Raw genomic sequence first — 25,998 nt, forward strand, 5'->3', positions numbered from 1 at the left:
TCTTGAGAGGCATCACGGTGCAAGGCTGGCTTGGATCTCTGCCCGGTCCCATTCCTTTTTCAGCATGGGGCCGATGAAAATTCACCGGTGGAAGGTGACTGCCCTCCTGTGCCCATCTCCATCTGTATCCCCAGTGGGCAGAACCCGTCCTCAGTTTCCCCTTCTTTCTCTAAGCCACCCGGGGCTTTGAAGGTTGGTGGTAAACAGACAGCTGTGCTGACCCAGATGTTTGTCAACAGCCCAACGGAAATCTCTTTATGCTTAAAATAAAACCAGCATCGACCCTGTCTCCAGGCCTCCCCTGATGTTTCCTGTTTCTAAAGACAGGAGCCAAGGCAGTCTGCAGGGGGGAAACACCACCCAGTTCCCCTCCCCGTGGGAGACAGTCCGGCCATCCCCCAGGTCACCCTTTGTGCACCCAGGGAGTCCTGCTGCTCTGTCACATGGGGAAGACTAACCTGGGAGACTGGACAGATGTTCGGCCATGGCCCCACGGTTATCCGCTCTGCAGGGCCCAGGCCCTGGGATATAGAGCAGTTCAAAAGTCCCAGAATACAAGGTTCCAACCGAAGACCTGTACCACTTAGCTCTCCGCTGAGGTCCAGAAGTAAGACTGGCCTGTCCAGGGCCACCCAGAGTCACAGGTAAGGCCACCACTCTGGGCTGTCCTCCCCAAGTCCCTCTCCCTCCAAAAACTCAAGCTCCCAGTCCCCCACTGTGTCCTGGTGACCTCCAGTCAGAGCTTTCTCTTGCTGGACCTCCTTCCCTCGGGAACTGAGCAGGGCTGGGGGGGGGTGGTGCTGGAAGCCCTCAGGGTGAGGGGCTCCATGCCTTCCTTCTGCCAGCCTTTTCCTTGAAGGCTCCTTCCTTTCAGGGGAAGAGCCCCCTCTCAGCTCTGGTCCTGCGCACTGGCCATCTCCTGTGGAGTCACCTGTGGAGGCGTCTGCAGGGTAAGTCTCAGGTGAGGCCTTCCTACGCTGACAGAGGTGAGCCGCTGACCTCCTGCGTACCAGATCTTGGGGGCAACAATCATTACATTTTGAAGGCCCTGTCCCAAGACCTCTCACACTCCTTCCACTGTGAACAGAGAAGAGTCTGAAGCCTCAGACCTTGAGAAACAAACATTTGTGTTTATTAACCAAAGAGAAGTCTGAGCGGCAGGCTCCTAACCAGTCCCTTCTATAGTTCACCCACCCAGGCCAACTGCCAAAGACCAGGAAGAGCAGTGGACAGATCCCATCCTCTCAGCCTCCTCCCCAGAGTGAGTTCCCAGGAAGCCAGGGCCCATTCGGTAAGGAAGAGGAAGTCAGCAGAGGACAGAGAAGGAAGGAGGAAATGGAGCTTCGGGGTGACAGTCGGCTTGGCCAAGCACTCGGCTCCCAACTCAGTGGAGGGCAAGCACCCCAAATCCAGCCTCACCAGAGGAACCAGGCAGAAGCACACTGTGTCACAAACCTTGTTAGGGGTGGGGGAGGCCAAGGGCTACAGCAAGCCTCTGTAGGTCAGTCCTTGCTTGCCAGAGGATGCTGGTCTAGGACTAAGTCTTGGCCTCTACACCAAGTTCACCCAAGGGAGCTGCGTCTGGTCTGCCGGAAGGCAGCCAATGGATACAAGAAAGGACAAGGTGCCTCTTTGACAATGTCCTTCCGGGAAGGCCGAGTCCAGGAGACCTAGCCCTCGGTAGCCGGAGGGTCACGTGCCTGCCGCAACCCATACAGCCACTTGATCACACGGGCATTGCGCTCAATCACAGACACCCCGTAGGGGACACGCTCCAGGACTCGCTCCTCCACGGTAGCAGAGCTGCGGTGCGAGCAGCCGCCTTCAGAGCTGCAGGGTCCAGCACTTGGCCCGGCTAGAGATACGATGTCCGAGCTGGCCCTTGCTAGGTGGGCCACCCCCAATCCTCGCGCTTCCTCTGGATCCAGGCCACAGAAGTTAAAAAAGCGCTCGAGGTCGGCTGCTGCCCTGGAAAAGCGCTCGCTCAGGTCCGACTTGGAGCGTTGCAGACCAGGGGGCCGGCCGGGGCTGGAGGTGGCAGTGGTACCAGGCGATGGACAGGGCCGAGCAGGTGAAGCAGGCAGTGGACGAACATCCACTCGGCGCACGGCAACCGTACTAGGTGGAGGACGAGGAGGGGTGGCTGGTGGGACCTTGTGGGTAGATCCTTCTGCCCGTCCAGGCGTTCGGCTGGCCTCAGCTGAGGACACAGGACTGTCACACAGGTTGATGAGACTGCTAAGGATGTCGAGGTCCAGTTGGGGCCGGCGGCCAGGACAGGGCAGGGCTCGGCGGCTGGGTGTGAGCACTGGCCCGCGAGAACCAGGGCTGAAGAGGGGCTGCCGGGCTAGCGGAGGCTGCACAGGCTCCTGGCGGGTGTTGGCCACATGGAGACTCTTGACGTACTTGGCCTTGTCAGCCTCCAGGCGTTCCACAGCACTCAGCTTCCGGGCTCCCCCATCCGCTGGCCTTGGTAGCAGGTAGCTGGGGACCTTGGTTCGCAGGCGAAAAGGGAGGACAGGGGCGGCGGGCGCTGCAGGGCTCAGCGTGTCCACAGGCATGGCGGTTACATACCCCGAGGGCAGAGGCGAGGAGACAGATAAAGGCACAAAGTTGGCAGCTGGAAGCCGGGCTCGGCTGCAAGCAAGGAAAAAAAGACGGGCTGAGCACGTTTAGACAAAGGCTCGCCTGGTCGCGAAGCCTGCGCTATTATAAGGTAAAGGACACGCCCCTTTCTCGCGAAGAGCCAATCATCAGACAGAATGTACTACGCGAAGGCCTGTGACCCCACCCACACCCTTTCCCTCCAATAATGGGCGGGGACCCGCCCAGCTGAGGGAGGGAGGAAAGAGGTTGAGAAGTCAGGTCCACTTTAAAGACAGCAAAGCAGGCTCCAGGCTCCAGGCTCAGCCCCAGGGTCCTCTCAACAGCTCCATTTAAGGTTGGGGAAACTGAAGCTCAGGGAGGCAATGAACTTGCTTAAGCCTTCGCTTGCTCTCAAGATAGGGATACTAGCGATGGGTTAGTTGGGATTGAAGGACCGCCATCCACATCCCACCTGAACTGCCCAGAGGAGCCAGATACCACCAGCATCCCACAACCAGCCCAGGCAGGAAGCTGCACAGTGCCAACCACCTGCCTGGACATGCCAGGCCCACAAAGGGCACAAAAGCAGAGGCTGCAGGGGAGGAGCAGAAAGAAACCCCACACCTCCACCCTAGTGGAGCCCAGACTAGGGTAGCTTCCAGGATATGGCTCCAAGGCCAAGCCCACAGAGATCAAGGCACGCAGACAGGAGTAAGCACCAGCCCCAAGCTATGCTTATTGCTAGGAACTGTCAAGGTCACAGCCCTCCCCAGAGCTATGACGCTGACCAACCACCATGACAGTGCTCCTGGGCTGTAAGGACCATGCCTGGGTGCTCCAGTGTCCCCATGGCTGTCCAACAGTCAGATGTCAGATCATCGCAGGCATCGGAAAGTGCCACAGCTCTCCCCCACCACTCAAGCCCCTCAGATATGCAGCAACGTCAAACCTTCTTGTCTGGAAAGAGGAGGAGGGGGCTTAGCCTGGGGGCTGCTGACACTGGCATGTCAGGTCACCCAGCACCACTAGCTCCTGATCACAGCAGCCATGCGTCAAGTGCTCCATGGCTGCAGGTGGCAGGTGACTCCTAACAGACAGCACTGGCACAGAGCATGCCCAAACACCGTGAAAGCCTCACCGGGACATCCAGATGTCCCAGGACAGGGATTCCCCACCGCCAGCCAGACACCCAAAGCCACATACTCTTCTACCGCCTCCCACAGCCTGGAGGCCACTGTCACCATTTCGTAGCGGGGAAAACTGAGACTCTGAGAAGGGGCTTCCCTGGATCCCAGAGGAGATTTAAAAGGCAATTTGAGCACATTTGCCCTGCACCACTTCACACACACACACACACACACACACACACACTGCTTCTTTTCTCATTATTTTCATGGGTGCCATATAACTTACTGTAGGTATAGGTCTTTCATTCTTTGCTGTCCCCTACTCCCTAAAATAACAGCTCCACGAGGGCAGAAATTTCGGCTGCTTTTTTTACTGTGTTTCGGCTTCATGTCGTGGCTCTCAATACATGCTAGATATTCCACAAGTGTGTCCTGAACTGAAATGCCTAGGGGGTCAGCTGAGAACCAGCACACCAGTGAACTAGAGGCCCCCCCGCTCCACTGCAGGCAGGTGGGTCCAAGGTAAGGAAGGGGCGTAGTGTTCCCAGGCCTGGCAATCCAGAGGGGCAGGTGCTCTCTAGATTTTTAACTGTGAGCAAATTCCATCACCATTTCTAAAGACTGCGTGTACTGGACAAGCATAGCATGTCTGCAGGTATATCTGCACCTCCGTGTGCCTTCCCCAGTCCCCATGGAAACGTGAGCACATCGGTGGTGTGGGGGCTGGGGAGAGGGCTGCTCCCAAAGCTCAAAGGCCAGGTAGGCAGGAAAGGAAGGCTGGTTCCATGCAAGGAGACCCCCCCCCCCAGGTGACCTTGGGCAGGGAAGGTCTGGCCAGCAGAGCTGCTACAGAGCCTTGTCTAGGAAGCCAGACTCTGCCCCACCTCCCTCACCCCCACATCTGCTCTGCCACCCAAACCAGTCCAACCCGTTGGTGGTGGCTGAGGCAGTTCCCTCCCAAACATTACCTAGGAAAGAGGAAGGAGGTCAGAGGAGCAGGGCCAGGGCAGAAGCTCCCTCCTCTCCCCCGCCCCCGCCCACCACCACCAACCACCTTGCTTCTATACCCACCACCTAAGCCTAGATAAAGATGGGACAGATGCGTGTTCCCAAGCCTGGCCTGGGAACCACCCGGGTCCCCACTCTCCCACCAGCCGCTGCCATACACCTTGCACAAGAGGCGGCTCTTAACAGACTGCTTCCCTTATCTGCTAAAGGCAGTTAAAAATACACCTCCCTGCGCCTTCAGGTCACCGCTGGAAAGATCAAACGGGTTCGCAGCACCTGGGAAATGGGCAGCGCTCCATAAACCAGGCTTGTCATATACTGAGGCTCTGACTGTGGAGGGAGCAGACCCGCCCCCTCCGAGGGTCTCTAAGCCCGATCCAAAAGGGCTAATCTAGGCCCCAGCAGGGACAAAGGGGACATCTGGTACGGGCTGATCACAATGAGCCAGCAGACCGGCACCAACTCACGTCACAGGGGCCCCTCCAAGAGGAAGCCTAGGTCCGGGTCGCCAAGTGGGATTTAACGTCTCCTCTGGGGACTCTTCTCACCATGGGCTTTCAAATGCTGCCGCAAACGGCCCTAAATGCACCAACCTTGAGCCTTTCTGGTCATTATTCCAGGGCCATAGCCCAACTTCGTCCCTCCCTTCAGGCTCCCAAAGAATGGATCAGGACGCCAGCAAGGCCCCAGTTTGGTTTCGGCTCTTCCTCATTTGGAGGAGATCCTGCAGATTCGGGCGGCAAGCCTTGAAGCGAGCCAAAGCTGTGTGCCCCGCATGCTCTGCTGTCCCTCTCTGAGCAGAAGGTGGCCCACGTCTGTGTCGAACGCGGGGACTGAAGGCATAACCCCTGCTGCGCTCCCCGCTGCCCAGCGCCGCAACATACCTGGCCGCGCAAGCCGCCTCCTGCCAGCAGCCTGCGCGCCTCCCGCCCACCTGGCTCAGGTAGCCGGCGTTTGCGCAACTTCCGGGGCCTGGCAGGCGAACCCGCCGGCCCGGAGTGTTCCAGGAGAGGGAAGAAGGGACCGGCAGCGACCGCAATGGTTGACTGACAGCCGCGTGCGGGAACCTGGCCGGAGCCGCGCCCCAAGGCTCACCCCGCCGGGCTCTTCTCCGAGCTGGAGCCTGCACAGCCGGCAGCACGTCAGGCAGAGCTGCGCGGGATTCTAGTTGACGTTCACGGCCAGGCACGGGAAAGTGCTCTTCCTGAACATTTAATCTTTCCGTGATTAAACGGGGCGCAGTGAGCATCAGTGCGGTCCGGGCAGCCTTCCTATGAGGCAACTCCATTGTCATCCAAGTTGACTAATAGAAACCCCAGACAGTCCAGGCTGAGTCACTTGCCCAAAATCAACAGGGGGAGTCCAACCTGGGCACTTTCCCTCCCACCACTCCTTAATGCCACCCTTTCCTCCTGTGTGCCAGCGGGTGGCTGGGCCTCAGTCCCATGAATGAGAAGAGTGGGACCTTGGGAGAGAGCCTATTGTGAGCGCTCAAGGCTTGAGGTTGCTGGCTACAGCCTTGTGCCAGCTTGAAGGATCAAGAGGGACAGCCACAGTAGAGTGGCGTGACATGGCCCATTTAACCCTTGAACAGCAGGACCACCAGGAGGGGGGGCCATCTGAAACCCATATTTCACAGAGGAGGCTGCAACCCTCCGAGGGGGAAACCCTGGGAGGGCTCCACCTGTCCCCTCTGCCAGTCCAAGGCTTCTGTCACTCTCCAGGGTATTGTGAGGTCCATGGGAAGGAGATGCCCACCAGACCTCAGACCCCAGCCCTGGCAAAGCACTCCTGTACCCAGGTGGAGGCTGGGCCAGGGCTGGGAGGGGGCAGGAGGAGACAGGAAATGGTTCCTGTCCACTTTCCTTCCCTCTGAACGTTGAAGCCCCCTCTAGCCCTGAATATTACAAGACGGGGGGACAAGTCGCCCACTGTGGCCTGCCAGCTCACTGCCTGGCCTGGCTGTGATAACAAAGTAACAGGCTTACAGCTGGCCTTGGGCACTAACAGTGGAAACTACAAAGACAGACCACTTGTCAAGGAGAAGCCCTGGTCATTCCTGCATATTTCTTTGGCAGCAGACACTGTTTGACGCTTTTTGGTGGTGGTGGTGGTGGTGGAGGAGGAGGAGGAGGAGGAGGAGGAGGAGGAGGAGGAGGAGGAGGACGGGTGTTTGTTTTAAACAGGGTCTTGCAGGATAGTCCAGATCAGTCTGGAACTCTCTATCCTCCTGCCTCAGCCATCCTTCAGGGATTACATTGATGCACTGCCATGCCTAGCCCAAATTATGTAAACTTATTCCATTCTTATACCTATCTGTGAGGTAGATACTGCTACTGTGTCCATTCTACAGATGGGAAAACTAAGGCACAGAGAAGTGAAGCTACCTGCCTGAGATCACACAGTCAGCAAATGACAGAACCAGGATTTGAACCCAGACTTGGATCTAGTAGGGAGAGAGAGACAAGAGACGGACTGTGCCTCCTGGGAAATTCCATAAGACCCCTCCACCACCTTGCCTGGGCTCCATAAGCATCTGCCACCTGTGGAAACACATCCAGGCTGTGTTTGGGGCTGCAGCTTCCTCAACTATAACGTGAGATGATAACGGCTGTGTTTTCCTAGCAGATTCACACTTTACTCCTCCTCTGCTTGACCCTTATGCACTCCCAGGGATAAATTCCGGCCTCCTTCGTGGCCCTCGTCTTTGCCCAACTTTACCACCTCATCCACACTGTCATTCCTGGACCAACCACAAAACCCTCCAGGTTAATCCTCTACAAAGGTCTTTCCCACCCCAGGGCCTTGGCACCAGCTGCTCTCTGTCCCGAACCTCTTCCCTCACGATCTTCAAGCCGCATTCAAATGTCCTCTCCCCTGAGAGCCTCGTGGGCCTCCATGCACCTTTTGCTCCCCTTAAAGCACCTTTGCTGATCTTGCCGTTCCCGGCGCTCACTCACTTCTCATTTGTTTCCTAGCCGTCTGCTGGGCTGAGCCCACCACCCTGTTGCCTTTTCCTCGCTGACCAAGAGGCAGAAGAAGGCCCGGGCCAGCATCAAGCCATACTCATCAAACACACACAGCTTTTTTCTGTGTGTCAATCACACTACAATTTCCAAAGGAAGGAAAGAGAAGGAGGGGAGGGAGAAGAGGAGGAAGGGAAGGACATGGAAAGGAAGGAGGGTAGAAACACCCACATCCCTAGCACACCTCCCTCAGAGGAGCTTTTGACAAGATCTTGGTGATCAGCTGACACACTGGTCACTCCCCCTTGTAATTAATAATTAACTGGCCGGGGGTGGGGGGGACCAGGATCCCTGAGTGCCAAGTCTCCCCTAGGCCACCACGTTACTACTGCCCCCCCCACACTCACTCCTCCACCAGCCCCCCATCACCCTGGTCCAGCTTGGCCACTTCCAGCCAAGCCTTGTTCTTCCTCCAAAGATGCAGAGTCAGAATCTCCAGGGCTCTGGCTCACCCCACCCACACCTCCACTGCAGGGAACTTCTCCATACCTCAGTTTCCCCCACTATAAAACAGGCCCAAGGCACAACATTGCCATCAAAGTGAAAGCTGTGAGGACAGAGATGCAGACTTTCCAAGGCCCAGCTCTGGGGGAGGCCTCCACCACCATGCTGCAAGGACAAGAGCGGCAGTGTGGTGACAGCTAAAAGTCCAGTCACTCAGAGAAGGAAAGGAAGCTGGCCATGGTGGCACTCAGGAGGTTGAGGCAGGAGGGTCGTGAGTTCAAAGCCAGCCTAGCTGTCCCCACCACATACACATACGAAAAAGCTATCTAGAAAGACAATGGATGTAAAGAAATAGGCTCCACATCTCTGGACCATTAAAGAAATGCCAATCAAAATCACAGCAACACACAGTGTTAGAACAGGTCCTATCCAAAACACACACTATTAAGATATTAAGTGTTATGTTCATAGCAGCACTATTTGTAATAGCCAGAACCTGGAAACAACCTAGATGCCCATCAACTGAAGAATGGATTAAGAAAATGTGGTACAAATACACAATGGAGTACTACTCAGCAGAGAAAAACAATGACAGCATGAAATTTGCAGGCAAATGGATGGAACTAGAAAATATCATCCTGAGTGAGGTAACCCAAACCCAGAAAGACAGTAATGGTATGTACTCACTCATAAGTGGATACTAGATATAAAGCAAAGGACAATCAGACTGCAACCCCCAGAACCAGGGAGGCTACATAGCAGGGGGGACCCTAGGATGACTGTGGCTTATAGTAAGTTTTGGTTTTACCCAATCACTGGGCAAGCTTTAGTGAAACATTTCACTATTAGGATAAGAATTTGTACTGTGCCAAGCTGATAATAGAAAAATAAATTAAAAAATTAAAAACACAGAGAAACCATGTCTTGAAAAAACAAAATAATAATAATAATAATAAATAAAAAATAAAAAGATATTAAGTGTTGGGCAGGATGTGTGGCTTTAGAACCCTGTGTACAACTGATAGTGAAAACCACAACATGACAGACAGCTCCTTACAGGTTTAAGCAGTAAATGAGCAGAGCAGCTCCTAGAAATCACACTTGCAAACACTCATCTTAAAGGATCTGGAGTGTGCACGCCAGCACAATCCCTCCCACTAAATCCCCAGCAGCATTAGTCACCACAGTCAAAAAGGTGGGCGCAACCCAAGTGCCCATCAATGAATGAATGAATGGGTCAGGAAACATAAAATCCACGTCCAACAGATTATCCAGCCTTTCAGAGGGAAGGGCACTGACGCACTACATGAATGGAACTTGAAGACATCAGGCTACGTGCAATAAGCTGAATGCAGCGGGGCAGATACTGCACGCTTCTGTGTATAAAGCTAGTCGAAACACTAGCAACAGAGTGTGGTTGCCAGGCTGAGTTTGAGGGTGGGAAATGACTGAGTATTGGGTATGGAGTTTTTATACACTTCAAAGTGGTTAAGATGAGCCCAGAAAGAAGGCTTGGGGTAAAAGTGCTTGCCGTACAAGCCTGGCGATCTGGGTTCAATCCCCCGACCCCACAGTGGAAGGCAAGAACTGACTATGTGTCCTCTGACTTTCATACGCCTGCTGTAGCAATTCATGGAATAAAAGCAGTGAGCCCCTCACTTCCTAGAGTGGGGGAAACCACAGCTCAGACTGCTAGAGCACTCAGCACGAGGCAAGTGGTCTGAGCCCAAGCAGCAGGGTGTCCACTCTTCCCCCTTGTATCTGTCTTCCCAGTAGAAGGTGGATTTCTAGGGCTGATGGGTTTTATGACATTCTGCACCACCCCATCTGCTTCTCCGCCCTTTCAAAGGAAACCTGGCTTAGGCTCGGTAGACAGAGAGGCCTTTGGCTGTTGCAGAGGAGGATCAAGAAGGCTCCAGGCAATGGAGAAGAGCCAGCCAGCTGTCCAGGTCAGAGACACCCGACTGGGCATTCTCCAGGGCAGGCCAGGTTCCAAGCTATTTCTGGAGTTTTCTCCAGGATCGTGCCCTGACCTGTCTAGGAGTCAGCCTTGCTCAGAGTAGCTCTGCACGAACCTCAGGGAGGGAGTTATGAGTGGGCCACCATGGGAGGGGCGTGGGTGTGGATGCCTAGGGCAGTGAGCGTCTACACGGACGGACACATCCCCCTTCATATATGCTCCTCCACTAATTCAAACTTTGGGGACTCAGTTTGCACCCTGACAAAATGGGAGCAAAGGCAGATTTACAACGGAGGAGGGAAGGGGAGAGGCTGGGAAGGTGAGGCCTGAGTTAGACCTGTGGCCACACCCACTTCCTGTCCTACAGTGCCCTGTCTAGGCCTGAGCTCACACACTCAGTGTTTTATCCCAGCTCAGAATGTGAAGAACCGTGCCCAAAGTCACACAGCCAGTGACAAGTCACAGGCAGAGCCGTGACCTCATAACTTTCTGTAGATGTAATCACGATGTCGTCTTAGTGGCTTCTCCATTAGCTGACCCACGGCCGGCCGAAGCTTGGGACTGCAAAGCACGTCATGATATGGGTGTCATTTTCACCCAGTCCCTTTGCTCAGTAACCCACGCTCCTCTGGGTGCCACATCAGTACCTAAGGAGTTTCTGATTATTTCCCATCAGCCCCCCTACTGATGCCCACTATATGCATCTGTCCAGTTCCTGCTTGCTTCAAGCCACGGCAGCATTACAGCGTCTGTCATTCTGCCTAAAAATGAGGTAGCTGGATGGGGGGATGGGGGTCGGGGTGGTACTCATATCAGGATGCCTATGCTTGCCAGAGTCTGCCAGAGCTCACACCACCCTACCCCGCTCCACCCCCAGCACAGCACACAGCAAATGGCCAACAGATGTTGGCTTTGATCATCTTGATTCTGGAAGTTTCAGGCACCCTGACATGTTGCTGCTCCCCTGTTAAGCATCTCACTTGCCTGACGCAAGTCCAGTGGGGAAGAGAATAAACTGCCCAATAAGACGCCGCCGGGAAAAACAAGGCACACGGGCCGCAGGAAGCCAGACGAGGCAGTAAGAACAAATGAGGCAGGAGTGTGAGCTCAGCTGGCAGAGTGTTCGCTTAGCGCACACCAAGCCCTGGGTTCCATCCTAAAAATGGCCTAAAACTGGTGCAGCGGTGACGCGTGCTTGTCATCAGAGGAGACAGATTCAGGGTGATGGGTTCAAGACCAGCCTCGTATACACAGTAAGATTGAGGCCAGCTTGGGCCACACAAGACCCTGAGGGGAAGTGGGGGGCGGGGACGACGCGAGGAAAAACAGACAGGCAATCGCAGACTCCTCCGCCCCCCAGAGTGAGAATGAGGTTTGGGGGATGAGCTGTTCCGCTCAGAAGAGATTCTCCATCAAATCCGGCTCTTCCCTGTGTCCAGGACTGGAAGACTCCTGCATAGTTAAATCTGTGACTTTGAGCAATGGGCTCACCTTCTCAGAACCTCAGTTTCCCCACCTATGAAAAGAGGCCAACAACAGCAACCTGAGGAGGGGGCACAGTTCACCCTAAATTAGACGCTCCACTTGGGAGGGCCAGACCCAGCACCCGACTCTAAAGTCCAGTGACTAGCAACTCTGGCTTAGAGGCTGACCCACCCACCCCCAACACCCAATACACACACATACACACACCACACCACCCCCAACACACACACACACACACACACACACACACACACACACACACACACACACACACACACCTCACAGGAGCAGACTTCCAAGGGACCCACATGACTTAGGGCCTCTGGATCTGCTGTCCTCCGGAATCTAGCCTGCCCCCAGGGGGGCCCTCTCAGAGGGCAGCACTGACTGGGATTTCCGGACCATTTAGGCAGAAAAGTTGCCAAATGAGTCCCTGGGGAAGGAAAGGCCATATGTCCTAAAGAGGAACTCCTAGGACAGGTAGGGCAGAGGTAGCCTAACCCTGGGATCCCCTGAGCCACAGCCTCCCAATAAGCCCCGGAGAGTGACCAGCAGGGGCACTCTGAACCTCTCAAGGCAGATCTGCCTGGAGTGGAGGCTGCAGGGTGGGACAGGGGAACAGCCTGGACCCTCCGCGGGACCCCTGGGCTGGACACTAGACCTGAACCCTCCGTCGGCCCTCTGTGCTGGAACGCTTGCCTGGGATGGTGCGTGGACTCCCGTGGCCCCCCGTCACCCCCGTGCTTACCGGCAGCCAGTGTCTGGAGGGTCCCCGCTTCTCTCGGGCTGCCGAGGCTGACAGCTGGAGCGCTGGGTCCCAGCAGCTCTGAGGCGGCTGTCGCGTGTTGAGAGTGGCGAGCTCTCCCGAGAGGGAGGCCGTGGCTGTCCCACGATCCTGCTGGGCGAAGGTCCCCAGAGCCCGGAGGAAAGGGAAGTGAGCGCGCCGTCCCCGTCGCCGCAATGGTTCGCCCCGGACTTCCTGATTGGCCCATCGCTTCCGTTCGAACGGCGCGCCACCCGAGTTGCCAGGCAACCTCAGGAGCGGCAGATGGTGGGGCGGGGGGAGGGGGGGGTGGCACGGGCCCACGGTGGCCGCCAGGAGCCCAGCTGGCCGCTCGTCCTTCCGACTGCCCCGGCCCCTGGCGGCCAATGCGTTCCCTCTCGTCTCCTCCTCTTCCAGCTGGGATTTCCGCGATCCCCAGCTGCAGGAGTTGCTAGTCCCAGATTTGTTTGGTTTTGCACAGGCCCTAGTCCCAACATTTTCTTTCTTTTCTTTTTCTTTCTTTCTTTCTTTTTTTTTGGAAGGGCCTTGACATATAACTAGCCCAGGCTGGCCTCTCTTTACACTTTTTTCTTTGGAGACAGGGTCTCACGGAGTTGCCCAGGCTGACCCTCAAATTTGTTATCCCCCTGCCTCAGCCTCCCGACCAGTTGGTATTACTTGCCCAGCCACCAAGCTGGGCCCTACTCCCAACTCTGCAGCTACCTCTCTGTGTGATTTCCCATGAGCCCCTCTCCCTCTCCATTCCCCTACTGCAATGGTAGTTCAGTTAGTTTTCAAACATGCAAACCAGTAGTTCCCACAATGCTTATCAAAATCAGGTCAATTATAGTTATAATATCCATTCTGGGAAGAAGCTAAATTGAGCTTTCTACATAATTCTTGTCAGTACTCATGACATAACTGAGGTACCGACCTTCAATTATCTCCACTTTCTGGTTAGGAATATTGTGCAGTAACTTAAATGATATAATTAAATAACATTTAAAAATAATGAAGAAATGCTAAGGAAGTGTTGCAGGGCTTTTTAATTTATTTATTTTTAATTTTATATGCATTGGCGTCTTGCCTGCATGTATGTCTGTATGATGACGTTGGGGTCCCCTGGAACTGGAGTTACAGACAGTTATGAGCAGCCATGTGGGTGCTGGGAATTGAACCCAGGTCCTCTGGAAGAGCAGCCAGTGCTCCTGACCACTGAGCCATCTCTCCAGCCCCATTGTGTTGTGTTTTAAACATATGTTTCAAAGCACTCCTTACAGCACAAATAGATAGTAAATACATAACCATACTATTCATACAATAAACATATCCTATTTACAGTAACAGCAGCTAACTTCTCTTTTACATTGAAATATGATGCTTGTATTCATTCTTTGAGAATGTCATACACACACACATAAATACATACATACACACATACATACACACATATACACATACATACATACATACACACATACATACATACATACATACACACATACATACACACATACATACACACACACATACATACACACACATACATACATAAATACATACATACATACATACATACACACATACATACATAAATACATACATGCATACATACATACATACATACACACATACATACATACATACACACATACATACACACATACATACATACAATGTATTTTGATCTTACCCCACTCTCCTCCCCCAACTCCTCTTCCATCCATCCTCATCTCTCCTTCCTTTCCTTTTGTTTTTTTATGACCCACCAAGTCCAATCTGCTGCCCATCTATCTATTCATGGGTGTAGGTCTACACACTATACACTGGACCATGATTAAACCACCAAGGACTGCAGCCTTTTAAAAAAAAAAAACTGATTTTTCTTCCCCCAGAAGCCATCAACTATCAAAAGCTCCTCAGCTGGGGGTGGGGCCTCCTAAGCCCCTCCCTGCTCTGTGCTGAACTATTAACTGGTTCGATCTGGTGCAGGCAACCCAGCTGCTGTGCGTTCACAAGCGCAGTGATCCTGTAGTGTCCAGAAGAAGCCTTTCCACCCTCTTACAGTCTTTCTGCCCCCTCTTCCTTGATTTACACAGACCTCACGTTTGTGCTTGAACACTCCACAGACACCTCCTCTCTGCCCTTCAGCTGGCTGTGAATTTCTACCGCCATCCACTACACAAAGAAGCTTCCCTGATGAGGCCTGAAGGCTTCGCTGATTTTAATGGGTATAGAGATACGAATTTAGAGGGCAGTTTGCTAGTATGTTCATTTAACAAAATAATAGCAGTAGGTTCACCCTGGGGCTGGTGAGCTCGCCAGCCATGGGTTTTGGGCCAGTTTTGCAATGCCAGGCATGCGTACCCTTCTGTGGAGCAGGCCTTCAATCCAACCAGAAAGCTGTTGGCTACCCCCATAGCATTTGTACCACTACCACACCCACACCATGCAGGTCACTGTTGTAGCTCAGGGGATTCATGTCTGGGTAAGACTACGGATGTCTTTTCTCTTCCGGCAGCCTATACTGCACCTTCTTCTGGTGCTGTGAAAGCTAGTTTGCAGGGAGGGTGCTTCCTAGCAGTAACTCTAACTTAATTTCTTAGTTATGCTTTTGTGAATTTTACAAATTTCCAACTCTTGAACTGTCAGAGGAAATTTATTTTTAAACTTTTGTTTGTGTGTATATCTGTGTGGTGAATTCATACATGTGTGTTTAGTGCATACACCCATATGTGTACACAGACCAGAAGCGAAATTTGGATGTCCTGCTCTACTTCTCTCTCTCTCTCTCTCTCTCTCTCTCTCTCTCTCTCTCTGACAGGGGCTCTCTATGTAGTCCATAGTCCAGGAGCTTGCTATGTAGACCAGGCTAGCCTCAAACTCAAAGATAACTCTAAACTCCTAACTCTGCCTCTCATTTAATTCTCTTTTATTTTTAATTTGTGTTTTTACATTTGTTTACATGAGTGTGCACACATGAGTGTGTGCATGAGCACATGCCACCACGCACATGTGGAGGGCAGAAGACAACTTGTGAAAATCAGTTCTCTTCCACCTTGTAGGTTCCAGGGATCTAGGTCTGGCTCTCAGGCTCAGGTCTAAGTCTGGTTTTCTCACTGGCCCTCTCCATCTCGTTCTCTTATTGAAACTGGGGCTCAGCTGGTGGCCAGGAAGTGCCATTGAGTCTCCGTTCTCTGCCCTGCCACAGCCTGGGGTCACAGGTATATAGTCACACATAGCTTATGTGAGTTCTGGAGATTTGAAATCAGCTACTCACGCTCACACTGTGAGCATCCTTGCCCTCTGAGGGATCTCCCCAGCTCAAGAAAAAATTGTTTAAGGTGCTAGAATAAAATACCTTGAATTAATTGTAGTTCTCAGTTAATGTTTATATCTGCACTGGTCTCTTTGCAGCTGGCCTCTGTTGCATTCCAGCTGCTGACATCGAGTCATTGATGGGTGGAGCGCTTGCTGTGTTTATGCCCAAGACAGGCAGAGGAGGGTTAATAATACATCAAGCAATTCAGAAGAGACTTCTGTCAGCAAGGCACAGGGAAGCCTAAGGCTATGTTAACACCCAACATGCCAATTTCATCTGGTCTTGGAAGCTAATCAGGGTCAGGCCTGGCTAATACTCAGTTGGGAGGACAGTCAGGGGATGCTGTATGCTACAAAGATAGATCCAGGGCTTCCAACTGCTCATGGGAAATGTAAACAAACTGCACTGTCTTTTCCATCTAAAGGTTAAATTAGACAAAACTCCATTTAAAAAGTTGTAAAGAAGCCACATGGCAGAAATTCAAATTCCTCCAAAATCAGCACTTCTTGAAATCAAAATAGTTGTTCTCAAGTTTCATTTCTGCCTAGAAACTGTTCTGTTCCATATGAGTCAGTCACAAAAGAGCATGAGGCCAAGCTCTGAACACTGGGAGAGGCACGAGAACCCTCTTTGTTGGCAATAAAGACCCAGTGGACCCACAGTGGGCATGCTTGCTGGCATATCTGCATCACTGGGCAAGAGCAGTGCCCCATTCCCCAGAGGTAAAACTTTCTGTCTTGCCAAAATACTTTGGATCACGAGGTCATTTTCTTGAGATGCCAGGTCCATTTCTTACAACCTGGTGTCCACTGTGAGGGCTCTCTCCATGGTCAAGGGTCTTGTGGACTGATTCCCATACTGGGAGGTTCATCCTGCTGCCTCTTGGCAGTGGCCCTGGGTGTGGAGACACTCTCGGCTCCAGAACTAACAGAAACCTAAAAATCAAAAGTAGATCAGCAATTTGGAGACAGGCCCACAGAGAGCACCACGGCAACCAGGCTGCTTCATGTACGAACCAAGGCAGGAAGGAGGCTTGGACTGTAAAGTACCGCCTTGGTGGTTGGAGGTTTGGGGAGCGGGGGGGGGGGGGGGGGGGGGGTGCTGGGGACAATGTGACTAGAGTGGCAGTCATAAGGTCACTCTGAAAATGGGAAGTTCCAGTGCAGGGCTGTTGAGTAAGTCCACGCAGGACCAGAATAGGGAGAAATGAGGATTCTCCCTGACATCCCCATAACCCATAGGGGTAGATGTTGAGGTTCTGGGAATACAGCTCCAGAAACAAGGGGAAGGATAAAAGATCTGAGGGCAATAAGAACAAGATTCCTGGGGCTGAAGAGATGGCTAAGTGGTTACAAGCACTACCTGCTCTTCTAAAGGACCCAGGTTCAACTCCCAGTGGCCACACAGGGGCTCACAGTCTGTAACTCCAGTTCCAGGAGATCTAATATCCTCTTTTGCCCTCATGATGTGCAGACATACATGCAAACAAAACACCTATGTACATTTATTTATTTATTTATTTATTTATTTATTTATTTATTTATTTATTTATTTATTTGTTGGGGGGGGCTTTTTTTGAGACAAGGTTTCTCTGTGTAGCCCTGACTGTCCTTGGAACTAGCTCCATAGACCAGGCTGGCCTGGAACTCACAGAGATCCACCTAACTCTGCTTCCTGGGTGCTGGGATTAAAGGTGTGCACCACCACTGTCCGACAACCCATATATATTTTTTTAAAAAGAATAAGATTCTCCCAAATAGTCCTCTGGGACACAAGCTCCGGTTGTGGGGAGAGAATCCCTGTACAAAATGAAGCTGAGGACTCTGATAGAAGATCATATGGGGTGACTGGTCAACTGGACCAATTCTTAGGGCCCTCACTTTATATCTGGCCTGTCTTGATGTTAGTATTGAGTATTCTCTCCTCTAATGAAAAGAGGGGGGTGAGAAGAAAGGCCTCTTGGGAAACAAAACATCATCCCACACAGATGTAATCTCAGCAGATGAAAAATTTCCCAAACAACAACCCACTGGAATAATAACAGTGAGGTCTGTCAAAGCCACATGATCATAAGAGGGATTAGAAATTAGTACCCTGGTCCTAGAATATGAAAAAAAAAAGCCTTTAATATGCAACAGGGGAAAGAAAAGGATCATGCAGAGTTCCCAGAGAGACTGAAGGATCAGATGAGAAAGTGCTCGGGATTAGACAAGGGATGCTAATGTTAAATTTGGTAACTAACATCTGGCTAGACACAGCTGTTTCCAGAGTTACAGAGGACTGGGGGGTGGAAGGTCAGAAACTTGAGTTACTGAGGGAAACCCACAAGGCGTATGGAAGAAAGAATGAAGAAAAACAGAAGCAAAGGCAAAAACAACGTTGTCTATTATAAAACAAGCCAAACAGTAAAGCAGGACCCAGGAACTTGAGGTCCAAGTCGTCCGACCGAGGACTTCTTAGTTTGCTTCTCCGTCGCTGTGATAAACGCTGACCAAAATCAATGTGGGGGAACAGCGTTGATTTGGCTTGTAGGTCACAGTCCATCACTGATGGGAGTCAGGGAGGGAACTGAAGCAGAGACCGTGGAAGAATGCTGCTTACTGGCTTGCTTTTCATGGCTCCCTGTGTGCTTTCTTATTCAACCGAGGATCCCCTGCCCAGGGGTGGCACCACTCACAGTGGGCTGAGCACTCCCACATCAATCATTAATCCAAAAGCTGCCTCACAGGCCTACATGCCAACCTGATGGAGACATGTTCTCAATTGAGATTCCCTCTTTCCCAAATGTCTCTAGTTTGTATTGACCAAACTACAATAACAAAAAAAAAAAAAAAAAAAAAAAAAAAAAAAAAAAAAAAAAAAAAAAAACACCACGATTGCAACCCCAAGTAGGACTGAGGCAGAAGAAAATTCCAGAGAGAAAAGAGAAACAAATGTTATAAAAGTGGGATGAAGGGACATTTCTAGGGGAAATTCCCAGTCTTAAAAAGAGAACAGGAAATAACACCCTCCCCTTTGACCTTTGATGAGAATTGGGGAGTAAGGGGTTCTTTTTTAGCAGGTTCCAGTGGGGATGCCCCATAGATCTACAGGTGGGACAGAGGGAGAGGAAATGGCTTTTCTGGCTGTTCTCTGGGCTGCATGTTGCCCTCTATTCTAGCTAGACCAAGGAAAATGTCTTCTGCCATCTAAAGCTGCAGAGTTACCATGTAACAGTAACATGCGGACTTTTTCTCCTGCCTCCTCTTATTACAAAGAGGTTTTCACTTCAAGGACACTGGTATCTCCAAAGCACCAGCAAAAATGGAAACTTTATAACTCTCAGGGTGCCAGACCACAGGAGGAGGAACCAGTATGAAAAAATCCCTGCAGAAAAGAATTTTCACAACAGGAAAAAAACTTGGCACCTAAAAGTATATGTACAGATGATCCTAATTCACTACAATGTGCCACATATATTTTGGATTCAATTCTTGTTTAGGGAAATGAAATAAGAAACAAGTTATGAGAGAGATTGTTGAGAAGGTTGTAAATCTGAGGCTATATTTTTGGTAACAAGGGTTAACAAGAATACAGAGTGCTTTAGATAAGAGTGGATTTTGTATGGTAAAATAGCTTTGTCCTAAGAATGAAAAATAACAAATGAGGGTGAAACCATTGCAGTGTAAAGCTGAGACACAGACAGTCTAAGAAAGTTGGACTTTCCTAAGTCCAACTTTCAACTTTCATAGAAAGTAAGGCCTATGAAGGACGGGACTTAGGATGATATATGTTTGATGATTAAAGGTTATCGGTTGTTAAAATCTCTATGGCTACAGTGATCTGCTCATGATAATGAATATCTGATGGAGGTACTATGTTTTTGCTAACTTTTCAAGGATTTAACTACTTAGGGAAATGGAGTCATAACAAGACCAAGATTCATCTAAAACTGTCTAGTTTGTTTTGTCTAAGCCTTGCCTTGATGGTACACAAAAGCAGAATCTCATGATGAGGAAAGCCATCCTCAGGGCCTTAACAGCCAAGTCCCAGAAGTCAAAAGAGGACAGCAGCCCCTTGTCCTCCAATGTTAGTCAAGTCCAGGGCATAATGGGACCCCCCATAAGTCACTTAGCCTCTTGATCAAAGAGGCCACACAATCTCCAGAGATTTGACTCCAAACGGTACATACACATCTTACAAGGAAGGGAGTCACTGAGGACCCCAGGCTGTATGACAAAACACAGAAGTTATAATTGTATAATCTACACCGTGGCTGAACGTGTGCGTGGGGCATGTATGACTTGCCAAAGACAGGCAAGTAGATGAAAAAAGTGACCGTATGAGAAGGCTCATGATCTGAGACTCTGAGTATCCAGGGAGATGTCACAGAAATGTCCAATGTGGGTCAACTGGAATATTTATTGGTTATTGTAAACCACTTAACTAATTAGGTGGAAGCTTCCCCTCTCCCGGTGATACAGCTAACCATATAATGAAGATGCTCCTAGAACCCAGAGGAAATACCATGTTAGACAACAGAAGCTGTTGTATTGCCACGAGATATTACACCTGGTTTGACGTTGATTGGGACTGTCATACACCTTGGCACCCTTTTCCTCCGGTAAAGTTGAAAGAATGAATCAGATCCTTAAATGACAAGTTACCAAGTTAATTTTAGAGTCTCATTGCCTTGGGCTGAGAGCTTACCTATAGCTTTTGCTTAGAATCCACGCATCCCTCAGGAGGACCTCAGACCGTCCCTTAGGCTGTATACATTGCTGTTCCTGGAACTAAAAATCACTTTCTCAGAAACAGTGTGTCGAGCCTCTTCTCCGCTTTGCTTCTCTTAGGTGACAAGGCCTTCCTTCCTACGCTGAACCCACCACTCAAATGTCCAGGCTGTCCTTTCCAGTTTGGGGACTGAACGACGATAAAAAATCTAGAAAGAGAACTGATTGGAACTGGCCTGGGGGTGGGAGGGGTCCTCTCAGGTGACGTCAGCCAGGGAAACAGCGGTCTGGATTGGCTGAGGGAAGATGGACATACTACCCCTGAGCAAAGAAAGCTGGAGAGATTTCCATTGCTGGTCCTATAGAATGCCACCACAGTTAATTAAAACCTCAGAATTAGCCGGGCGTTGGTGGCGCACGCCTTTAATCCCAGCACTCGGGAGGCAGAGCCAGGCGGATCTCTGTGAGTTCGAGGCCAGCCTGGGCTACCAAGTGAGCTCCAGGAAAGGCGCAAAGCTACACAGAGAAACCCTGCCTCGAAAAACCAAAAAAAAAAAAAAAAAAAAAAAAAAAAAAAAACCTCAGAATTAAATGACCTTGTTTCTTATCTTATGGATGAGGGTTTGAAAAAGGGAAAAGGGTGAAGACTTCCGTTCTCACCTCCCTTGATTGCAGCTGGGTGTCGTGTGGTCCTGTGCCTGTGAGGATTAATCCAAAGGCTAATTGAAAACAGCTGTATTTGGCAAAGCTCCTGTATTGCATCAAAATAACATTACTGGTGAATGACTTAGAACCAGAATGCTAGGCAACGTTGAGTAAATTGGAAGAGGAGACTAAAAATGTCTTGTAAACAAGAAGGCGATTGTAGGAAATACAAACAAAATGTGTTATCTTTTCTATAAAAAGATTAAATAAGACAAAATTCTATTAAAAAAATAAAGAAGCCACTTGGCAAAAATTCAAATTCCTCCAGGGTCAGCACTTCCTGAAATCAAAATATATGCTCATTTCATTTGTCCCTAGAAACCAGTCCACTCTGTATTACCAATCATCCTACAGTGATTCTACCTTCATTCAAGTCCACCCTGAAGATTACCCATCAGTATCTTTTGAATGTTGTGCCTTTTAAAATGTATTACCTTTTATAAATACATAAATATAAACATTATTTTCCAGGATATTTTTATGAAAAAAAAATAAAGAAATAAAGTTGCAGAAGTCAACCTCTGTGGATCCTCGAGATCCATCCACTCGGTTTTTTGAGACAAGGTCTTTTTTTAGAGGGTGCTTAGAATCGAACTCAGGTCCTCATTCTTGCACAAAAGCACTTTACCAACGGAACCACCTCACCAGCCCTCAAATGCTAACAGTTCAGTGAGCATTCCTCCAACTGCTAGTCACAGCTGAGTTAAAAATAGAAAGCAGAAGAGCAGCTTGTGGTCCTAAACTGGCCAGACAGCTAAAGGGTGAACAGTAAACACAACTAACTGCCTGTCTTCCTGGCCCAACGCTGACAGTAGATAAAAGGTAAAATCGTGGTGACGGATGCAGATAGATATCTTAAACACCCGCCCTGAGTTCGGGGCCACACCAAACAGCCTGTGACTGACTACAGGGTTAAACCCTCAATATTAGAATGTAGTGATTTCTTCTTCTGTGGCCTGAGGAGGTGGAGCCTCAATGGGTTCAGACCCCGGGTCTTTCCCACCCCTTCACAGTGGCCCTTCCTGCCTTCCTGGGGTCCTACAGCCCTTTCCCTGAACTCGGCTTTCATCCAAGGCCCCTGACCCTTTCTTCTGGTCTGTTTGGTTCTTTGACTGGGAAGTTTCTCTAGGAGAGGTACCCTACACCTGAGACCTACCCTGCCCTGCCCAGGTACCAGGTGATTCTCCTGATCTCTGCTAACATGACTAGTTGCCTGGCCACATGACAATGGGACTGGTGAATGAGGCAGCAGGGCTCTCAGGGTCACTTCCCAGGGTCAAATCTGAAGGCTGGACCATGGTCACTGACACTAACACTTATCAATGGCTATGGCATTGATACCTACGTATCCAGAAAATGCAGTATGCGGCCATATCGGTGTGGGACCTAAGGAACCTCTCTTGCTCTTCTGATAAGGCCACTAGTCCCACCCTGCAGGTCCCATCCTCATGACCTCATCTAACTCTAAACATCTCCTATAGGACCTATCTCCAAGTGATATCACACTGGGTGGTTAGGGCCTTGCCATGGGAACTTAGGGGGATACCAAGAGCCAGTCCTTGCTAGGATTATGCAAAGCACCTGCTTGGGGGTCCTCTGATTCTCCTCAAACCTATCTGAGAACATGCATGTGTGGACTGGAGGCAGCTGAGGCAGATGCCAAGGCAGAATGATCCCTGTCTCTCAGCAAACAGTCCTCAGGGAGATGAGGGGCAGGATGGCAGCTGAGGAGCGTGAGGAAAGGAGGAACAAATGTGTCTGAGCCTCAAAGGGAGCTGGTCCCAGCAGCCCCCTGCTCCTGGAAACTTCACGCTGCAAAGGCAGAGATGAGGTTTGAATTTGCAAGTCCAAGAGTTTCATTATTTATTTATTTAAGATTTATTTCTTTTTTTAAATATTTATTTACTTTTTAACTATGTGTATATATACTTGTGTGGGGGGGGATATGTACATGGGTGTAGGTGTTTAAGGAGGCCAAAGGCCTCAGATTCTCTGAAGATGGAGTTACAGGTGGTTGCAAGCCCCCTAACATGAGTACTGGGAATCAAACTCAGGTCCTCTGGAAGAGCAGTGCATGCTCTTCACCACTGAGCCACCTCTCCCATCCTTAAGATTTATTTCTATTGGGCTACAGCAGCTAAGAGCACAGGGTGCTCTTGCAGAGGATCCAGGTTCAATTCCTAGCACCCACATGTAACTCTAGTTTCAGGGGATACAACACCTTCTGGCCTCTGAGGCACCAGCCACACGGGTCATGAACAGATAGACATGCAGGCCAAACACCCATACACATAAAATAAAAGTAAAAGCTGAACGTTTTTTACTTATGTGACCGAGTCTGTGTGTATATATGCCATGTACATGGGTGCCTGAGGAGGCCCAAAGAGAACTTTGCACCCCTTGGAGCTGGGCATATAGGCAGTTGTATGTTGCCTAATGTCAGTGCTAAGAACTGAACTCGGGTCCTCTGGAAGAACAGCAAGTGCTCTTAACATCTGGCCTCTCCCCAGCCCAAGCACAGGAATTTTAAATATAGAAAGTATGTTATCCTTAAACTCATCTTAGTTTAAATCTCAAGACCCCAGCACCTTAGACACCCCCAGTGGCCCTCCTTACCTTCCTGGGGACCTACTGTCCTTTCCTGAACTCTGCTTTCTGACCCTTTCTTCCGGTCTCTGTTCTTTGGGAAGTTTCTCTAGGGGAGGCACCAGGCACCTGAGACCTCCCCTGCCCAAGTACCAGGTGGCAGCTGAAATGGCCCTGTAGTTACGAGCCCACACAAACGAAGCTGAGAGGAAGAAGAGGCGAAGACATCTTAATCAGACCCAGTGAGTCCCCAAGGCAGGTGAGGGAAGGGTACGCATTTTTAAGCTCTAAGCATCACACGAGGCCTACTCTCTAGAACATTCTGTGAGGATGGAAGACTGCATCTGTCCCCACAGCAGTCACCGCCTTGCACGGTTCTTTAGACTGAACTGTGACTAGTACCAGGGAAGAGCTGAGTTTTAGATGTCACTATTGACTGGGCATGGCTTTGTTTGTTTCTTCTTTAAAATGTAGTTTTGAGGTGAATTGTACATGCAATAAAACTCACTGGCTTTTCAGTGTTCCTGGATGAGTTTTGGAGAATGTCCAAAATCCAGAGCCACCTGTCTTAGTTAGGGTCACTATTGCTATGATAAAATGCCATGGCTAGAGCAACGTGAGGAGGAAAGGGTTTATTTGGCTTGTGCCTACATTTTGTAGTCGTTACTGAAGGAAGTCAGGACAGGAACTCAAACAGGGCAGGAACCTGGAGGCAGGAGCTGATGCAGTGGCCATGGAGGGGAGCTGCTTACTGGCTTGCTCCCCATGGCTTGCTCAGCCTGCTTTCTTATAGAACCCAGGACCAGCAGTCCAGGGATGATACCACCCACCATGGGCTGGGCCCTCCGCATTGATCGCTAGTAAAGAAAATGCTCTACAGGCGAGGCTTGCCTATGGCCAATCTTACAGAGGCATCTTCTCAGTTGAGGCTCCCTCCTCTCAGATGTCTTTAGCTTATGTCAAGTTGACATAAAACTGTCCAGCATGTTCAGTTTATATGGTGCTGGACGTGGACCCCAGGACATGCTAGGACATCTCTGCTACCTGGCCTGCTTCACTGGCCCATTCCTTTATTTTTAAACTGTGGCAGATGATATTTAGTTCTGCATTTTCCGAGCTTCCATAATCATTAAAGTAAATCCTACTTAAAGAAAGCAGCGCAAAGCTCAAATGACAAACCTTAGTTTACCAACGGAACTGCTGGGTCATGGGGGTGGTGATCACAAGCCGCTCACATCCGGGAAAGCCAGACTCAGCACGTGGGGAGACCAAGGCTCATCAAGGGGGGGTGGCCCTGCCTAGATACACAGAACAGGTGGCCAAAGCAGGAGGGGACAGATGGCATGGGCTAGAAGGAGAGGCTGTGTCTCCCCTAGGGTTGTGGGGGGAGGCTCTCCCCTCCCCCATCTTCTGCCTACTCCCGGGGAGAAGTTGGGGGTCAGAGGCTGCCCTGGCAGATGGGATTTTGCAAAGGAAGAGGTCTAGAAGGGAAGGGTGGCCCCCAGCCCGCAAACCTCTCCTGAAAGAAAAAGACGACTTTATCCCTGAGGCCCCTCCCGAACCCCAGATGGCAGGGTCAGGGGAGAGAAACAGAATCCATGGGGATGGTAGCCCCTTCCCCCTCAGAAGTTCATGGCCTAGGGACAGAACCTTTGTAGAGGCCTGACACCCAAGACCTTGTGTCCCAGACAAAGCCTTTCAACTTGAACCCACCCCTTTGTGGCACATGCTAATCAGACCCAAGTGAGCCTGGCTCCGCATACTGCCTCAGGCTCAGTGCACAGGGTCCAGATGCCCCTGACACCTCCGCCCACCCCCGGCACAGACTCCCCTCCTGCATCCTGCCTGGACACTGCCACTCGGGGCCTGGCTCCAGGCTTCTATTAGCCTGCAGTACAGGCAGGCTCCTGCCCACCATCTGCTCCCAGCCCTAAACCATTGCTTCTGTGGCTCTCGCCTGCCTCTCTTTCACTTCCACTTCCACAGTTGGATGTGACGTCCCTAAGAGTCTCCGGAGCCCTGTGCCCCCTCACACCATGGGTAACACCTGTGGTCCCTTATCTTCCTATCCCCATGGGTGTCCCAACCTTCTGTACCCCCGGAAGTTCCTCTGGTAGGGGTCTGTCTTGCCCCTCCCTGTCTACAGTACAGTCCATCACACAGTGGGTACTCCACAAATACCCATGAGGGAAGTAACAGGTGCTGGGGGAAGGGAAAGGCCAAACACCCATCCCAAATGCCGGGGAGGCAGACGTGTCCACAGAAAAGGCAAGA

At 50.8% G+C, this 25,998-nt stretch overlaps 1 protein-coding gene across 10 annotated transcripts; it reads right to left on the minus strand.

Annotated features, from left to right (window-relative positions):
• Positions 1-1,110: 1,110 nt before the first annotated feature.
• Positions 1,111-12,601, minus strand: Fam110a (family with sequence similarity 110 member A). Of its 10 annotated transcripts, none has more exons than XM_042276473.2 (3): positions 4,998-5,133; positions 4,000-4,150; positions 1,111-2,637 (listed from the first exon to the last, which is right to left on the minus strand). In XM_042276473.2, exons 2-3 carry the CDS (start codon positions 4,101-4,103, stop codon positions 1,671-1,673), a joined length of 1,071 nt encoding a protein of 356 aa, XP_042132407.1. In that variant the 5' UTR covers positions 4,104-4,150; positions 4,998-5,133; the 3' UTR covers positions 1,111-1,670. The 10 variants fall into 10 exon arrangements, with proteins under 10 accessions (XP_042132407.1, XP_042132406.1, XP_006985572.1 ...); XM_042276472.2 differs by having other exon boundaries at positions 4,000-4,171; positions 4,998-5,127; XM_006985510.4 differs by lacking the exons at positions 4,000-4,150; positions 4,998-5,133 and adding an exon at positions 12,385-12,601.
• Positions 12,602-25,998: the final 13,397 nt, after the last annotated feature.

The sequence above is a fragment of the Peromyscus maniculatus genome, chromosome 4 (genome assembly GCF_049852395.1).
Source record: "Peromyscus maniculatus bairdii isolate BWxNUB_F1_BW_parent chromosome 4, HU_Pman_BW_mat_3.1, whole genome shotgun sequence".
NCBI classification, from domain to species: Eukaryota; Metazoa; Chordata; class Mammalia; order Rodentia; family Cricetidae; genus Peromyscus; species Peromyscus maniculatus.

Bases quoted from the DNA above. Each gene is read 5' to 3' on its own strand.
- Fam110a (XM_006985511.4), bottom strand. From the start codon at position 6,015: ATGACAATGGAGTTGCCTCATAGGAAGGCTGCCCGGACCGCACTGATG. The intron at 2,638-5,605 runs GTATGTTGCGGC...CCTTGCTTGCAG, and splicing joins GAGGCGGCTTGCGCGGCCAG to CCGAGCCCGGCTTCCAGCTG.